Source organism: Aotus nancymaae, unplaced genomic scaffold, assembly GCF_030222135.1.
Source record: "Aotus nancymaae isolate 86718 unplaced genomic scaffold, 86718_ANA_hifiasm-v0.15.2.pri h1tg000040l, whole genome shotgun sequence".
NCBI classification, from domain to species: Eukaryota; Metazoa; Chordata; class Mammalia; order Primates; family Aotidae; genus Aotus; species Aotus nancymaae.
In genome coordinates, this window is record NW_026988454.1 from 65,236,849 (window position 1) to 65,253,599 (window position 16,751).

General features: G+C 33.5%; 1 protein-coding gene across 5 annotated transcripts in view; it reads right to left on the bottom strand.

The window, feature by feature from the left end:
* Positions 1-16,751, bottom strand: part of GRIK2 (glutamate ionotropic receptor kainate type subunit 2) — a 712,929-nt gene that overhangs the window by 295,824 nt on the left and 400,354 nt on the right. For all 5 annotated transcript variants that reach the window (XM_012438407.3, XM_064360817.1, XM_064360815.1 and 2 more), the window contains exons 7-8: positions 7,632-7,775; positions 4,945-5,052 (exon numbers count right to left, since the gene is read on the bottom strand). In XM_012438407.3, coding sequence (XP_012293830.1) covers positions 4,945-5,052; positions 7,632-7,775 — 252 coding nt within the window. The remainder of the gene's footprint in view (positions 1-4,944; positions 5,053-7,631; positions 7,776-16,751) is intronic.

Sequence of the window (16,751 nt, forward strand, 5' to 3'; positions counted from 1 at the left end):
GCCAACAACCTCATGTCAAAGCACACGTGAGATCTTCATTTCTTTCCACTATAAAACTTTTCCACTTCCCGTCGTGCCTTTGAATCCCTGTTTAACTCAAATGATGATGACCATCTCCCTTCCTGTAGTAAGCTCTGAATAGTAACTTCTGCTTGTTCTCAATTGGGTGGGCTTGGTTTATTTCCATCCTATCAACTTATAAGGACAAAAAAGGAAAATGTATAAATAGAATAATGATTTTTATTCTTTAATATAATACTGGAGGGTCGGAGAGTTTTTAATTGTGCCATGAATGGGACCAGATTTGCCACTGAAGCAATGTGGATCCTTGCAAGTTCAGACTTCAGAGTGACCTTCTGCACTCTAAAATCCCTTACCCACTTGAAACACTGACCCATGACCCCAACCCACTGACCCCTTGACTATTGTCTTTCCCTGTTCTCACACTGAAGGTATAGAGCAAAGCTAGGAAAAGCAACAAACTGTGCTACAGGAAAATAACTCTGCCTCAGACACTTGAGTAAGCATTCTGTTATAGTTTCTATAAAGATCCTTTATTCATTCAACAGTCAAAAAATATTTATTAAGTACATACTTTGTCCTCAAGACAAAGGATACTTTGCAAAGCCTTAATATATAATAGTGGAAAAGAAGCATATATTTTCCACCTAATATGTCTTGCACTCTGGCTAAGACAATAACCCTTTTTATAAAGTTCACATGAATAAATAATTATGCACTTTGATAGAGTCAGAAATAAAGTACAGAGCATTATGAGAAATTTAAATTTGATTAGAGACTTAGAGGAGGCCTATCTAAACAAGTAATATTTAAGATGATACCACCAGGATGAGTAGGAATTCTCAAAGCAATGGCACTGGGAATGGATATTCCAGCTGGGAAAACCGTTTCTATTAGTTATGCCAAAGTAATAAGAAAACTTTGTTTTCTTGAGGACATTAAAAAAAAAAAAAAAAAAAAAAAAAAAAAAAACCTCTGTAAGTAGAGCATAAGAAAATACCTGAGAACATGATGAGAGGTCACTGGTGCTTTGGATTTTATTTATTATACAATGGGAACCTATGAAAGCATTTAAACAGAGTGACATGGGTCAATTTTCTTTTAAAAATATTTACCTGGCTGCTGTGGTTCTGATCAGAATAACCAACGCTGGGAAAATCACTTTCTGTTTTCCTTTTCCTATTCTTGAGCACTCAATACCAGGCTCTCATAAGCAAAAGTATTGCCTGAGCTAGACAAAGTCTGTAATAGCACCTACAGTCTTTCCCCCTTCTTCCCCTTCCCTACTCCAATGAAGGCACTGCCATGGTCCCAGAGAGCTTATTTGGACAGAAGTGGCTGGCTATATATATGATATCAGATATCTTTTGGGGACCACAGTTAATTGGGCTAGATTCCAATTAAGGCTTTCGTTATTATAGAGTAGAAAGAATTCATTTGATCTATGAACACTGTCTAAATAGAAAGGATGTCCGTCTCCACTCCAGGCTCAGACACCTGAGCATGGCCCACCTTTTCCCATTTATCAGAAGCATACCCATTTATTCCTGGTTTATCTGCTCCACAGTTGTAAACAACAGAAGCATGGACTTCCTTCCTGTTAAACGTTTTAATCTTAAAGTTCATGCTTCAGAAAATTATTTAAAACCTATAATGTCAGTGACATACAGTAACTTTCTTTTCAGCACTTATTACTGCCTGGTCTTATAATCTGATAAATCTATTGAGTCTATTTATTATTGGCAGGTTTAATCTTCTAGACTATAACCTTCAAGAGAGCATAAAATAGACATTCATTCCATATTTGTTAGAGTATTAACCTGATGAAGGAAGTGTGCTAGTCTAAGATGACCAAGACAAAATGAGAATGAAGAAAAGGCAATGGGCATGAGAAGAGGGGTAAAGCTAGCACTTTACGTGTTTTCCTTGTTTATTTTTGTCTCTCGTCATGATAGAACACAATTGTTAAATTTTAATGATTGAATTTCTAGTCTCAGCTTCTTTCAAGATGTTACTTTCAGGTTCTTTTAGCGGGCATAGTATTTTTTTTTCTTTTCTTGAGATGAGGAGTTTGACACAGAGAAATTGGGTGGCAGAATGAAGTTCACACATTTAGTTTTGATGGAATTGGAATTGAAATTCAAGCCTCTTGGATCACCATCTATTGGCCCTTCTAAACTAAATTCTATCAAGGTAGGAATGCTATATTTTCCATCTATGGGTTGGTAACTATACTTTCCAGGGGGAAAAAAAGTAAAGTCAGTAAGAGTCAGTCTTCATGAGGCAGATAACTGCTATTGCCTCATGATTCAGTGTGAGACCTTGCATTTTAGAGAGATTAATACATTTGTCCATAAAAAGTTAAGGGCAGAGTGAGAATTTGAGCCCAATTCTGTCAGAATCTAGACCTTGAGCTCTTAATCATTCTACTAAATTTAAAATGAGAACCTTTTGCTATTTAGCAGCACTTTATTCATTCTAAGTCAAAATCAAGTCTGTCAAAATGGCATTTTCAATTTTTCTTAAAAACTGATTAAACTTTACCTCTGTCCTTTAGCTGATGAGTTCATGTGCAAATTTTCAAGGATACTGAAAACATTTGATGTGAACTTTTTGTTCCCTTTCTCTTTAACTTACCTTCACCCATCCTCAGTACCTTATGCATATTTTCAGAGGAAGATTTATGCCAATTTCTTTCTACTATTAATCCTCCTACTTGCTAATTTGTTTTCCAATCTTTGAGTTATGGTTTTATCCTTGGTATTCCCCCTTTTCCTGCCTGGATCCTCCATTTCTCCTTAAAAACATAGTCCAAATACTCTGCTAGTCTTTGAACTAACAACATTGCTGATGGTTCAGTTAATGTCCTCTGTTACCAACTGTTTAATCACCTCCACTTCCTCTTAGAATGGTTTTAAATTCATGGCCTCCTACTAAAATGATTCTAAACTATATTATCTTCCCAAGTAACCCATAGACCTCTGGGCTATTCTTTCTTTAAACTCACATGGTATTCTAATACCTTGCAAATATCTTGGACATGGTATTCATTTTATGACTAAAATCTAGCACTTTAGTTTTGTCTCCCACTTGTTGTATGTGTATATGTGTGTGTATGTGTGTGTGAGAGTGTGTGTGTGTATGTGTGTAAGGATAAAATCAAAAGCTATGTTTTGTGTTTCCCCATAATGTTACTTCCTTCTAAAATGACTCAATTTCTAACAATCAATAATTCAACATATTCAAAGGCTAATTCTAAGTACTCAATTGACTATGACTCTTGACTAATTATATCTTTTATCAGAAAATAGATTTTTATTGGTCTTTTGGAAGATTGAAACATTTGATAGTATTTATTCACAAAAATGTATTATCTTATCACTGTACATGAAAAGCCCCTTAGGATAAGGACTGCATGCAATTAATTCAGCAAAATAAATTTTCAGATTTTAGGAAATAATAAGAAATATTTATAAAATTTCAGAGCAACATGCACAACTCTACAACTCAAACTGTTTTACCTTGCTTATCAATGTGACAGATCATTATATGTACTTGATAATCGTGACAGTCAGGCATATCTATAAGTCACAATGGAGCACAGAGAAAATTTTGTAATGTTTAATTTATTTTGAATCCAAGACAGGAAAAGATCTATCATAAAGGCATTGACATTTTTTATGCAGATGTATTAAAATGTCAGCAGTGATCCAAGTTCATCCTAGTTACTTGGATATTATTTTAAAAAATAAGGTAATAACATCTCCAATAAACAGCAAAATAAACTCCTTAAGAGCTTACTAAACTCCACCATTATCAACTCCAGTATTGGTCACAGACTAATTTTCTCATCTTGAGAGTGAGGTAGTTAGGAAGGAACTATCTCATGAATATTTGGGTTCCAGTTTATTATAAAATATTCCTGACTTTGCATGGTCTTGACAAAGTGTACAGTTTGAAATCCTCAGTGGCAGGAGGTAACAGCCCTACCAATTTGAGTCATTGGTTGGTCATAATGTACTTAAACTGTCTTGGAGATATTATCAAAACTGTAATTTTACTCTCTCTTGGATTATTTAAATCAGCATTCAAATATGCTGTTATCTTCCAGGCTAAAAAAAAATCCCTTCTGAGGACTTCAGCTTTCCTCTTCAGTTTCAATCTAGAAATACAGTTCTGTATTTCATTGCTAGGTGAAATATAAGATAGCTTGCTATCTTCAAACCAATATTATCTCAGTGAAATATAACTTTTCTCAAATTCTTATTAAAATATCTTGTCAATTGTCAGTGAATCTATCAGAAAAATATCTAAATACACACATATGTATTTAAGAAAATTCACACTAAAATATTCATAAAGTATGCACATACCCAAATTCTTTGGGTGCTTTGCCTCAGTCCCTAGCAATAGAATCAAGTAAAGTAGAGTCAGTGTGATGTGTTATATTTATGTACATACCCAATTTGCTGTGCATACACTAATTCAAATATTTTACTTAAATATCACTCAAATATATAAACATACTTTTATATCTATTTTTTAATGACCTGCTCCAACTTGGAAAGTCTATGCAACCACATGTGATTAGAAGCTGCATGTATAAAGACCTGTATTAAACCAAATATTTTCTAATTGCTATATTGAACCTTAAGACTAGTTAAGATTATATGCATTTCAAATATTATATGCATCAGAAAAACCTCTAGTAAGAAAACAAAATATAAAATTGTCTTAAAATACCCTTTATCCTTGAATCCTAATTGTCAATTATTATATTCAATATAATGAATTAAATATATATTTTTAGAGTTACTCAATAAAGTTAAATGTCAATGAAATGTGACCACAACAGAAAATATTTCTTTCTTCTTTGAGATATGTTTCATTTAATAATTAAAGCAAGTAAGCTGATTCAAATACCTTTTCTAGACCTTCCTCCTTGAGACTGATCACATCCAAATCAAAATCCGTTCGTAAGCCATTGGTTTTGTTGAAGGTTATTCTGCCTGTGAGGCCTTCCCAATGTGCCTATGGGAAAAGAAAAAAAATTTGATGATAAATAAGTGAAGAAAGAGGGAATCAACATTGTTTCATAAAAAATAGGAAACATTTTCATTACTTTTCATAGTTTACATTGCTAGAGATTTTTAAAATATTTTAATTTTCTTTTGAAATTTGAAGGACGTTTTCCCAAATAAATTATCCCAGTTTCAGTAGAAATGTATTATAAATTTTTCATTGTATACAATGCATTTTCCAGTTATAATTTTCTTTCTAAGAAAAATTGTATTATTACATTTTAAGTAGTGAATCTCTTTTAGTAAAGTAAGAAGAATTTAGTTAATTTTTGTGTTGTATAAGATATTGACTATCTCACTGGCAAATACAGATAAAACTACTGCTATAAAATCCCACTACTAAATTCATAATAATATGAAAAGAAACTTATTACAATAAAAGAAACTGAATCCAGGAAAAGCTATGTTATGCTAACTCAATTATATACATTTCCCTAGAATAATTAACTTTTACTTTACTTTCCTTTAAGTAAGACCAGGGAAAATGTATAATTACTTCATATCAAGATATACTTCATGTAGAAGAAGATGGGAATATAATAATCCAGCTATATAATGTGTTCAACACTGAAAGGTGAGTAAATATCTGGACTTTTCTAATGTAAAAAGTTTTCCCAATCTGTTAGTATAGAATCAAAGTTAGATGTTTTCCATTGTTTGTCATTTGGAAATAGCTCAGGAAAAAAATAGTTAAATATGGATATTTTTAATTATAAAATGTATATTCACAACTAAAATGTTTAAAATAATATATACCAAGACCCAAAAGAAGTAAATCTTAGTAGATTAAGGGTAATATTTCAATAAGGATTGGAAATTAATATTACTAAATTTCTTAGGCTCAATATGAATTTTGACTTATGTGCAGGATTCTTAGTTTTCAGCTAATGATTACAAATGAATAGAAAAATTATAATACATATCCAAAAACATATTGTAACACAACTTTGCTAAAGTTACACGTGTTCACTGGCTTGTAATAAGGAAGAAAATGTATTATTAATCTAACATCTTCTAAAGAAAAAATTTCAGGTTACTAACAAAAATGTATAATAGTATAAAAGTAAACAAAAAAATCAAGAAGTACAAGAACAGAAGTATAAAAAAGTAGAACAAACCTAGCATAGAGAGAGCATAAAGAAATGTACACCAGAAGAAATTGCACAAATCATTTTATCACAAATTCAATTCTGAACTTCCTAGCAACCAAAACAAAGAAGAAAATATGATAAAAACACAATATACAGGTTCTGTAATTTAAGACATACCAGCTGCTCAGGAGAAACAGCTTTCCCTGGCACTGAGACCTGAGAGAAATTTCTCCTGTTGGTCCTCATAAGGGGGACACTGTGATTTAGTGGACAAGATTTTCAATTACACCCTACAATAAATACAATGGGGAATGTCATACAACTGCTTCTTTTAGGGCTGCTTGACACATGTCATGGTCTCAATAATCTAGTGCTGAGTTCAGAAAAATCAATTCTTCATCTCGCCAGACCTGTGGACTGTGTCTACAGCTCACAAACAGTTTTGAACCAGAAGTAAATATTAGAATATGGGGCAACCAATAAACTGCATATTCTTCAGAAACTATTAATTCACCTACCTGAGAATTTGATAAGAATTAGATAAAGAAAATTCATGGATATTCAGAGATACTTAATTATGATCCTATTTGCACTTTTATTTTCATGATGAATAATTTATTACAAGATGAACTGGTGATTTATTTTAAGCCATTAATAAAAAATCTCATATGGTAATAATACCTGTGATATTTCATTGCAAAGATTAAGGCTTAGTTAAATTTTCATCTATGAAAAGTATTCTAAGCTAACAAAGGACTTTCTGTAATGACAGGAAAATATATATGTATATGTATTTGTGTATATTATATATGTATGTATATATGCATATATATAATCTTTAAAAATTTTTCTTTTTCTAGCTATGAATACACTTGATATATAACAGACATAATCAAAAATGATATGTGGTCATAAGAATGGTTGCATTATATAATATGAAGTAAATTTTGCACTTTGATTAATCCATATATTCTGTTTTTGTTAACTGTTAATATAACTTAAATAACTAGACATATTTAGGGACAATTCATCTAAATAACTATATTTGAAGCCTCACAAATTAGGTATAATTTTACTGTAGTACAAATGATATTTATGTTAAAAATGCATTTATATTTTGTTGCCTAAAATATAAACATTCTTTTATTAATCTAGATCTCTACGTAAAGAAAAAGTAATACATGTAAAAATTCAGAAATGTAAAGGCTAACCTTCACAGATATTTTGATAGATATTTTGTCTATAATGGGATTTCCCCCACCTTTCATTTGGTATTATTTAGTAAAAAAATATTAATTTTGCTTATTTGGATGGAGTAAGAGACAACATTTAAATTAAAGATAAAGTAAAAGGTCACTTCCTAGAAAAACTGCAATAATCTCACTTCATTCAGCTTGATGACAAAAGAGACAAGGCAGATGTGCTTCTCCTGACATACCTCTTTAATTAGACTCATAAAGCGGGTCCCGAACCGCCATGGTTTGTGTCGATTACACTGCAACGAACTGACTGTCATCTGGGGAAACTGTTGGACAGCCACAGACACCACATGCACAGCATCATACATTAGAGCAGCGTCAGTCTGAAAGGCAAGGGAAAGGGAAATTTATGGTCAATATAACTTGTAGAACCTGTGGTAAATAGTTTGGAAGGAGAGAGAAGGAAGGAGCAAAGGAAATATTTATCTCTTTTTTCTTTGTATAAAGAAGAAAACATTATCTCCAACATGCTCTTGTTTTCTTAAATAAGACATTATTATCAAATTACTACATCAGCTCTATAAGAAAATTTGACCTACTCTCCTTTTCCTGAAATGATAACTCAATTACATATGGTTCTAGTATTGCTGTTGAAGTAGGAAATGTAGGAAGACAGCTTTTTTACCTTTTTGTCACTCTCTCTGCTTCTTATTCTGTCTCACTACACACACACACACACACACACACACACACACACACACAATGACTACAATTTCTAACATTTTTAGTGGTCCCATAAATTACATATTGTACATAAAAGTAAGTAAACAGTTTCCTTGTATAGGAAGAAACAGATTTTAAGGGAGATTTACTTAAAACCTTAAACTCTTCGTTTTCATCTTTTAGCTTTAAAAGATATAAACCCTGATCTTTTTATTCAACTCAAATTTTCAAAAGATTCAATCTCAGAAATGATGGTGCAGTTTTGAATCTCAATACATGTATTACCCCCTTTTCAAGGAACTATGCTTAATCTCTTGTACTGTTTTCTTTCCCCAAGATTTCCATATGAATAAAATTTCATTTAGCTTCTCAAGTAAAACGAATATGAATTCTACTGTGTTTGCACCTGCTCAAATGACCGACCACTTTGGAGGTTGATGATAAAAAAATAAAATGTTTATAAATCATAACAAAACAGAGGCTCAGTGATTGTCAAATCTGTGTTAAATGGACCCTCACATTGTGTGTGACAGATCTATGCCAGGCTTACTACCTAGAGAAGACATCCACACTGACAGTGCTGGTAGCAATGAACTTTGACCATCTGCTTGGCATGCTTTAGAATAAAAGCATATATTTTCTCTTCTCATTCACACAATTAGTGAGCTGTGAAATGAATTCCAAAATGAATAGGAACCCTGTAGATTATAGCATTCACCACAATACAATACAAAATGAGTAGACACAGTAGCTTTCAAGCAAATGGATCCTAAGGAGCTATAGCACATAAAATGGAAGATGGCTAAAGAGCAAAATGCAATGATAGAACATAATAATAATACCATTTTATAGTTCATAAACCTCTGGGGAATATAACTCAGATTCCTAACCTCATTTTATAAATTCTACTGACTGTTTTCACATACTCTGATAGCTGCATAGTGAAAACTAGTAGTGGAGTCATAGGGACATACATCTTGAGCCTGAGGATGAGACTGATATTTCTTTTTGGCCTGAGTTAACATTCAGAGGACATACTACATATATCACAGAGGTGGTCACAAAAATCATCATCAGAATTGGAAATTTTGAATGTTTAAAATATCACTGTCAACAAAAGTATGCAGAAAGTGCAATTTTGTAGCAGAAAACATAAAAGACCCTAAAAATATTTATGTTCATTTTAACCCAGTAATTCCTCTTTCTGGAATTGGCATTAAGAAAATCAGAGATAAGAACAAAGGCTACATATCCACTGTTTTTTTTCTTTTTTTAAGGGTGGAAATCTACTGAATGACCAAAATAGGGAAATGTCTAAATAAATTCACAATGTTTTCTTATATAAGCACTAAAAAATCATTCTTTGAAAAATACTCAATTAGATTTATATTAAATACATCTTAAATGGTATTGTGAAAATTAGATTTAGATTATACAGAACTGAATTTTCAGGACAAACCATTATATAAATATATAAAGTTTTTATATATAATATAAATATATAATATATCATTAATAAAGTACTTACATATTATAATATATAGTAATATATATTATACAATTATAATATATACTACAATATATTATATAATTATAATATATATTACAATAATATATAATATATGTGTTACAATAATATATATTATATATGTATTACAATGATATATATTATAATTATATAATATATTACTATATATTACAATATATAATATAAATACTAATTATAATTGTATAATATATATGCTACACATTACATTAATATATAACAATCATTTTACATATATTATATTTAAACAATATATATAATGGTTTATGCTGGAAATATAGCATAAATATATATTTATAAATATTTACACATATTTATAAAGTAATAGAACACTAGAAAATATTACTTTATAAGGCAATATACATATTTAGAAGTAAATAGAATATATTAAATACACATATATGTGTAATTATATATGAGTAATTAATACATGTTATTTACTTTATTCTCCAAATAATAGTATAATGAAAACACTCCTATTGTTCACATTTTATAAATAAGGAACCAAGACAGGGAGAAGTGAAGTAACTAACTGAAGTCACAGAGCTCACAAGTGAAGAAGCCCAATCTCTGTTAGGAACACTTTTAGCAACCTCTATATACTATATGAACAACAACAGCAGGAAAACATAATAACATAATAATGTTTAGCTCTTTAAGTTAATCATGAATAGAATTTTTATTTCATATTTATTTTCCACAGTTTTTTAAGATTAATATGCAATGTAGGAGGAAGATTATAAATACCCTAGCAGTTATTGCCAACATCAAAGTTTTGATATATTTCTGGAAAAAATAAAGAATACAATGTATATTTCTGAATCCTAGTTTTCATGAAGATAGCTTTTCATGACTTATTGACATATACATGATCTTACAGAAAATACATAAAAATCCTAGAGTAGTAACCTTATTTAACATGGCAATGCTAGAAAAGAATTTTGCCTAACTAAAAGTTGAAAAACCTTTTCTGGTACAGTTTCAGTTTTAAGATCTGGGACACAGTAGTTGATAATAAATCTCTTTAACATGCTATTTTAAATGCAATTAAAAAATAAGGCAATATTATTAAACTACAAGATCAATATAGCTGGGCAGAATATGTTACCTTCCCTGGTACTTGGAAGGGTAAGGTAGGAGGATCACTTGAGCCCTGAAGTTTGAGCCCAATCTGGGCAAATGGTGAGACTACTGTCTGTGACAATGAAAAATAAATCCTTGAGGAAAAGGTACAAGTAATTTAAAAGTTGCTGATCAAACTACTTCTGGATTTCCCAGTTTAAAATATGTTTACTTATAAATCAATAAACAGTACTTCTGAAATACTTTCTGTGATATTTTCTTCAGTTTAGAGTGCTTTTTTGTTTTAATTTTAGAGTATTTCTCTTTGTAATAATATGTAGTTTTATATATATATATATATTTAATATATATATATAAAATTGCACTTTAGGTTCTGGGGTACATGTGCAGAACATGTAGGATTGTTGCATAGGTACATACATGGCAATGTGGTTTGTTGCCTCCATCTCCCCTCACCTGTATCTGGCATTTCTCCCCCTATTATCCCTCCCCAACCTCTCTACCCACTGCTGTCCCTCCTCTATTCCCCCCTAGCAGATCCCAGTGTGAGACACTTCCCTCCCTGTGTCCATGTGTTCTGATTGTTGAACACCCAACTATAAATGAGAACACGTGGTGTTTGTTTTTCTGTTCTTGTGTCAGTTTGCTGAGAATGATGGTTTCCAGATTCATCCATGGCCCTACAAAGGACAGAAATTCATCAATTTTTATGACTGCATAGTATTCCATTGTTTATATGTGCCTTATTTTCATTATCCAGTTTATCATCATTGAGCATTTGGGTTGGTTCCAGGTCTTTGCTATTGTAAACAGTGCCGCAGTGAACATATGTGTGCATGTTGTCTTTATAGTAGAATGATTTATAATCCTTTGGATATATACCCAGTAATGGGGTTGCTGGGTCAAATGGAATTTCCATTTCTAGGTCCTTGAGGAATCGCCACAATGTCTTCCACAATAGTTGAACTAACATACACTCCTACTAACAGTGTAAAAGTGTTTCTATTTCTCCACATCCTCTCCAGCATCTGTTGTCTCCAGATTTTTTGATGATCGCCATTCTAAATGGCATGAGATGGTATCTCAATGTGGTTTTGATTTGCATTTCTCTAATGACCAGTGATGATGAGCAGTTTTTCATATGTTTGTTGCCCTCACAAATGTCTTCTTTTGAAAAGTGTCTGTTCATGTCCTTTGCCCACATTTGAATGGGTTTGTTTGTTTTTTTCTTGTAAATCTGTTTTAGTTCTTTGTAGATTCTGGATATTAGCCCTTTGTCAGATGGGTAGATTGCAAAAATTTTTTCCCATTCTGTTGGTTGCCAGTTCACTCTAATGATTGTTTATTTTTCTGTGCAGAAGCTGTGAAGTTTGATCAGGTCCCATTTGTCTATTTTGGCTTTTATTGCCAATGCTTTTGGTGTTTTAGTCATGAAGTCCTTGCCTATGCCTATTTCCTGAATGGTATTGGCTAGGTTTTCTTCTAGGGTTTTTATTTTGTTAGGTCTTATGTTTAAGTCTTTAATCCACCTGGAGTTAATTTAAGTGTAAGGTGTCAGCAAGGGATCCAGTTTCTGCTTTCTGCACATGGCTAGCCAGTTTTCCCAACACAATTTATTAAAGAGGGAATCCTTTCCCTATTGCTTCTGTTTGTCAGGGTTGTCAAAGATCAGATGGTTGTAGATGTGTGGCATTGCTTCTGAGGCCTCTGTTCTGTTCCATTGGTCTGTATCTCTGTTTTGGTACCAGTACCATGCTGTTATGATTACTGTAGCCTTGTAGTATAGTTTGAAGTCAGGTAGCTTCATGCCTCCAGCTTTGTTCTTTTTATTAGGATTGTCTTGGCTATGTGGGCTCTCTTTTGGTTCCATATGAAGTTTAAGGTGGATTTTTCCAGTTCTGTGAAGAGGTTCAGAGGTAGCTTGATGGGGATAGCCTTGAATCTATAAATTACTTTGGGCAGTATGACCATTTCACAATATTGATTCTTCCTAACCATGAGAATTGAATGCTTTTCCATCTGTTTATGTCCTCTCTTATTTCCTTGAGCAGTGGTTTATAGTTCTCCTTGAAGAGGTCTTTTACATCCTTTGTTAGTTGTATTCCTAGGTATTTTATTCTCTTTGTAGTTCATTCTTGATTTGGCTCTCTTTAAGTCTGTTACTGGTGTATAAGAATGCTTGTAATTTCTGCACTTTGATTTTGTATCCTGAAATTTGCTGAAGTTGCTTATCAGTTTCAGGAGATTTTGGGCTGAGACAATGGGGTCTTCTAAATATACAATCATGTTGTCTGCAAATAGAGACAAGTTGACTTCCTCCTTTCCTAATTGAGTACCCTTTATTTCTTTTTCTTGCTTGATTGCTCTGGCTAGGACTTCCAATACTATATTGAATAGGAGTGGTGAGAGAGGGCATCCTTGTCTAGTGTCAGATTTCAAAGGGATTGCTTCCAGTTTTTGCCATTCAATATGATATTGGCTATGGGTTTGTTGTAAATAGCTTTTATTATTTTGAGATATGTTCAGTCAATACCTAGTTTATTGAGAGTTTTTTGCACAAAGGACTGTTGAATTATGTCGAAGGCCTTCTCTGCATCTATTGAGATAATCATGTGGTTTTTGTCTTTGGTTCTATTTATGTGGTGGATTACGTTTATAGACTTCCGTATGTTGAACTAGCCTTGTATCCCCGGGATGAAGCCTACTTGATCATAATGGATAAGCTTTTTGATGTGCTGTTGCAACTGGTTTGCCAATGTTTTGTTGAAGATTTTTGCATCTATGTTCATCATGGATATTGGCCTGAAGTTTTCTTTTTTTGTTGAGTCTCTGCCAGGTTTTGAGATCAGGATAATGTTGGTCTCATAAAATGATTTGGGAAGGATTCCCTCTTTTTGTATTGTTTGGAACAGTTTCAGAAGTGTGGTACCAGCTCCTCTTTGTATGTCTGGCAGAAATCAGCTCTGAGCCCATCTAGGCCTGGGCTTTTTTTTGGTTGGTAGGCTATTAATTGCTGCCTCAACTTCAGCCCTTGTTATTGGTCTCTTCAGGATTTCAACTTCTTCCTGGTTTAGGCTTGGGATGATGCAAGTGTCCATAAATTTATCCATTTCTTCCAGGTTTACTGGTTTATGTGCATAGAGTTGTTTGTAGTAATCTCTGATGGTAGTTTGCATTTCTGTGGAATTGATGATATCCCCTTTATCATTTCATATTGCATGTATTTGATTCTTCTCTCTTTTCTTTTTTATTAATCTAGTTAGCAGTCTATTTTGTTGATCTTTTCAAAAAACCAGCTCCTGGATTCATTGATTTTTGAAGGGTTTTTTGTGTCTCTATCTCCTTCAGTTCTGCTCTGATCTTAGTTATTTCTTGTCTTCTGATAGCTTTTGAGTTCTTTTTTGATCTCACTCCTCTAGCTCTTTCAATTTTGATGATAGGGTGCCGATTATAGATCTTTCCTTGCTTCTCATATGGGCATTTATTGATACAAATTTTCCTCTAGACACTGCTTTAAATGTGTCCCAGATATTCTGGTACATTGTGGCTTCATTCTCATTGGTTTCGAAGAACATCTTTATTGCTGCCTTCATTTCATTGTTTATCCAGTCAACATTCGAGAGTCAGTTGTTCAGTTTCTATGAAGTTGTGCAGTTCAGAGTCAGTTTCTTAATCCTGAGTTCTAATTTGATTGCACTGTGGTCTAAGAGACTGTTTGTTATGATTTCCATTCTTTTGCATTTGCTGAGGAGTGATTTACTTCCAGCTATGTGGTCAGTTTTAGAGTAGGTGTGATGTGGTACTGAGAAGAATGTATATTCTGTGGATTTGGGGTGGAGAGTTCTGTAGATGTCTATTAGTTTTGCCTGGTCCAGATCAGAGTTCAAGTCCTGGATATCCTTGTTGATTTTCTGTGTCATTGATCTGTCTAATTTTGACAGTGGAGCATTAAAGTCTCCCACTATTATTGTGTGGGAGTCTAAGTCTCCTTGTAGGTCATTAAGAACTTGCTTTATGAATCTGGGTGCTCCTGTATTGGGTGCATATATATTTAGGATCATTAGCTCTTCTTGTTGCATTGATCTTTTTATCGTTATGTAATACCCTTCTTTGTCTCTTTTGATCTTTGTTGGTTTAAAGTCCATTTTATCAGAGACTAGGATTGCAACTCCTGCTTTTTTTGCTCTCCATTTGCTTGGTAAATCTTCCTCCATCCCTTTATTTTGAGCCTATGTGTGTCCTTGCATGTGAGATGGTTTCCTGGATAAAGCACACCAATGGGTTTTGACTTTTTATCCAATTTGCCAGTCTGCATCTTTTGATTGGGGCATTTAGCCTATTTACATTTAAGGTTAATATTGTTATGTGTTCATTTGATCCTGCCATTTTGATGCTAGCTGGTTGTTTTGCCCATTAGTTGACACAGTTTCTTCATTGTGTCAATGCTTTTTACCATTTGGTACATTTTTGGAGTAACTGGTACTGGTTGCTCCTTTCTATGTTTAGTGCTTCTTTCAGGAACTCTTGTAAAGCAGTCCTGGTGGTGACAAAATCTCTCAGCAATTGCTTGTCCATAAAGATTTTATTTCTCCTTGCTTATGAAGCTTAGTTTGGCTGGATATGAAATTCTATGTTGAAAGTTATTTTCTTTAAGGATATTGAATATTGGACCCCACTTTCTTGTGGCTTGTAGGGTTTCCGCCAAGAGATCTGCTGTGAGTCTGATGGGCTTCCCTTTGTGGGTAACGCGACCTTTCTCTCTGGCTGCCCTTAGCATTTTTTTCCTTCCTTTCAACCCTGATGAATCTGATGATTATGTGTCTTGATTATGTTCCTCATCTTGAGGAATATCTTTGTGGTGTTCTCTGTATTTCCTGGACTTGATTATTGGCCTGAATTTCTAGGTTGGGGTAGTTCTCCTAGATAATATCCTAAAGAGTGTCTTCCAGCTTGGATTCATTCTCTCTGTCACATTTAGGTACACCTATCAAATGTAGATTAGGTCTTTTCAAATAATCTCATATTTCTTGGAGGCTTTGTTCATTTATTTTCACTCATTTTTCTCTAATTTTGCCTTCTCATTTTATTTAATTGAGTTGATCTTCAATCTCTGAAATCCTTTCTTCTGCTTGGTCGATTGGGCTATTGAAACTTGCGTATGCTTCACAAAGTTCTCATGTTGTGTTTTTCAGCTCCATCAGGTCATTTATATTCTTCTTTTTTTTTTTATTGCATTTTAGGTTTTGGGGTACATGTGAAAAACATGCAAGATTCTTGCATAGGTGCATACATGGCAGTGTGATTTGCTGCCTTCCTCCGCTTCACCTATATCTGGCATTTCTCCCCATGCTATCCCTCCCCAACTCCCCACCCCCCCGCTGTACCCCCCACTCCCCCCAACAGACCCCAGTGTATAGTGCCCCCCCTCCCTGTGTCCATGTGTTCCCATTGTTCAATACCCATCTGTGAGTGAGAACATGCGATGTTTGATTTTGTGTTCTTGTGTCAGTTTGCTGAGAATGATGGTTTCCAGGTTCATCCATGTCCCTACAAAGGACAAAAACTCATCATTTTTTATGGCTGCATAATATTCTATGGTGTATATGTGCCACATTTTTCCTGTCCAGTCTATCATCGATGGGCATTTGGGTTGGTTCCAGGTCTTTGCTATTGTAAACTGTGCTGCAATGAACATTCGTGTGCATGCGTCCTTATAGTAGAACGATTTAGAATCCTTTGGATATATGCCCAGTAATGGGATTGCTGGGTCAAATGGATTCTATTTCTAGGTCCTTGAGGAATTGCCACACTGTCTTCCACAATGGTTGAACTAATTTACACTCCCACCAACAGTGTAAAAGTGTTCCTATTTCTCCACATCCTCTCCAGCATCTGTTGTCTCCAGATTTTTTAATGATCGCCATTCTAACTGGCGTGAGATGGTATCTCAATGTAGTTTTGATTTGCATTTCTCTAATGACCAGTGATGATGAGCATTTTTTCATAT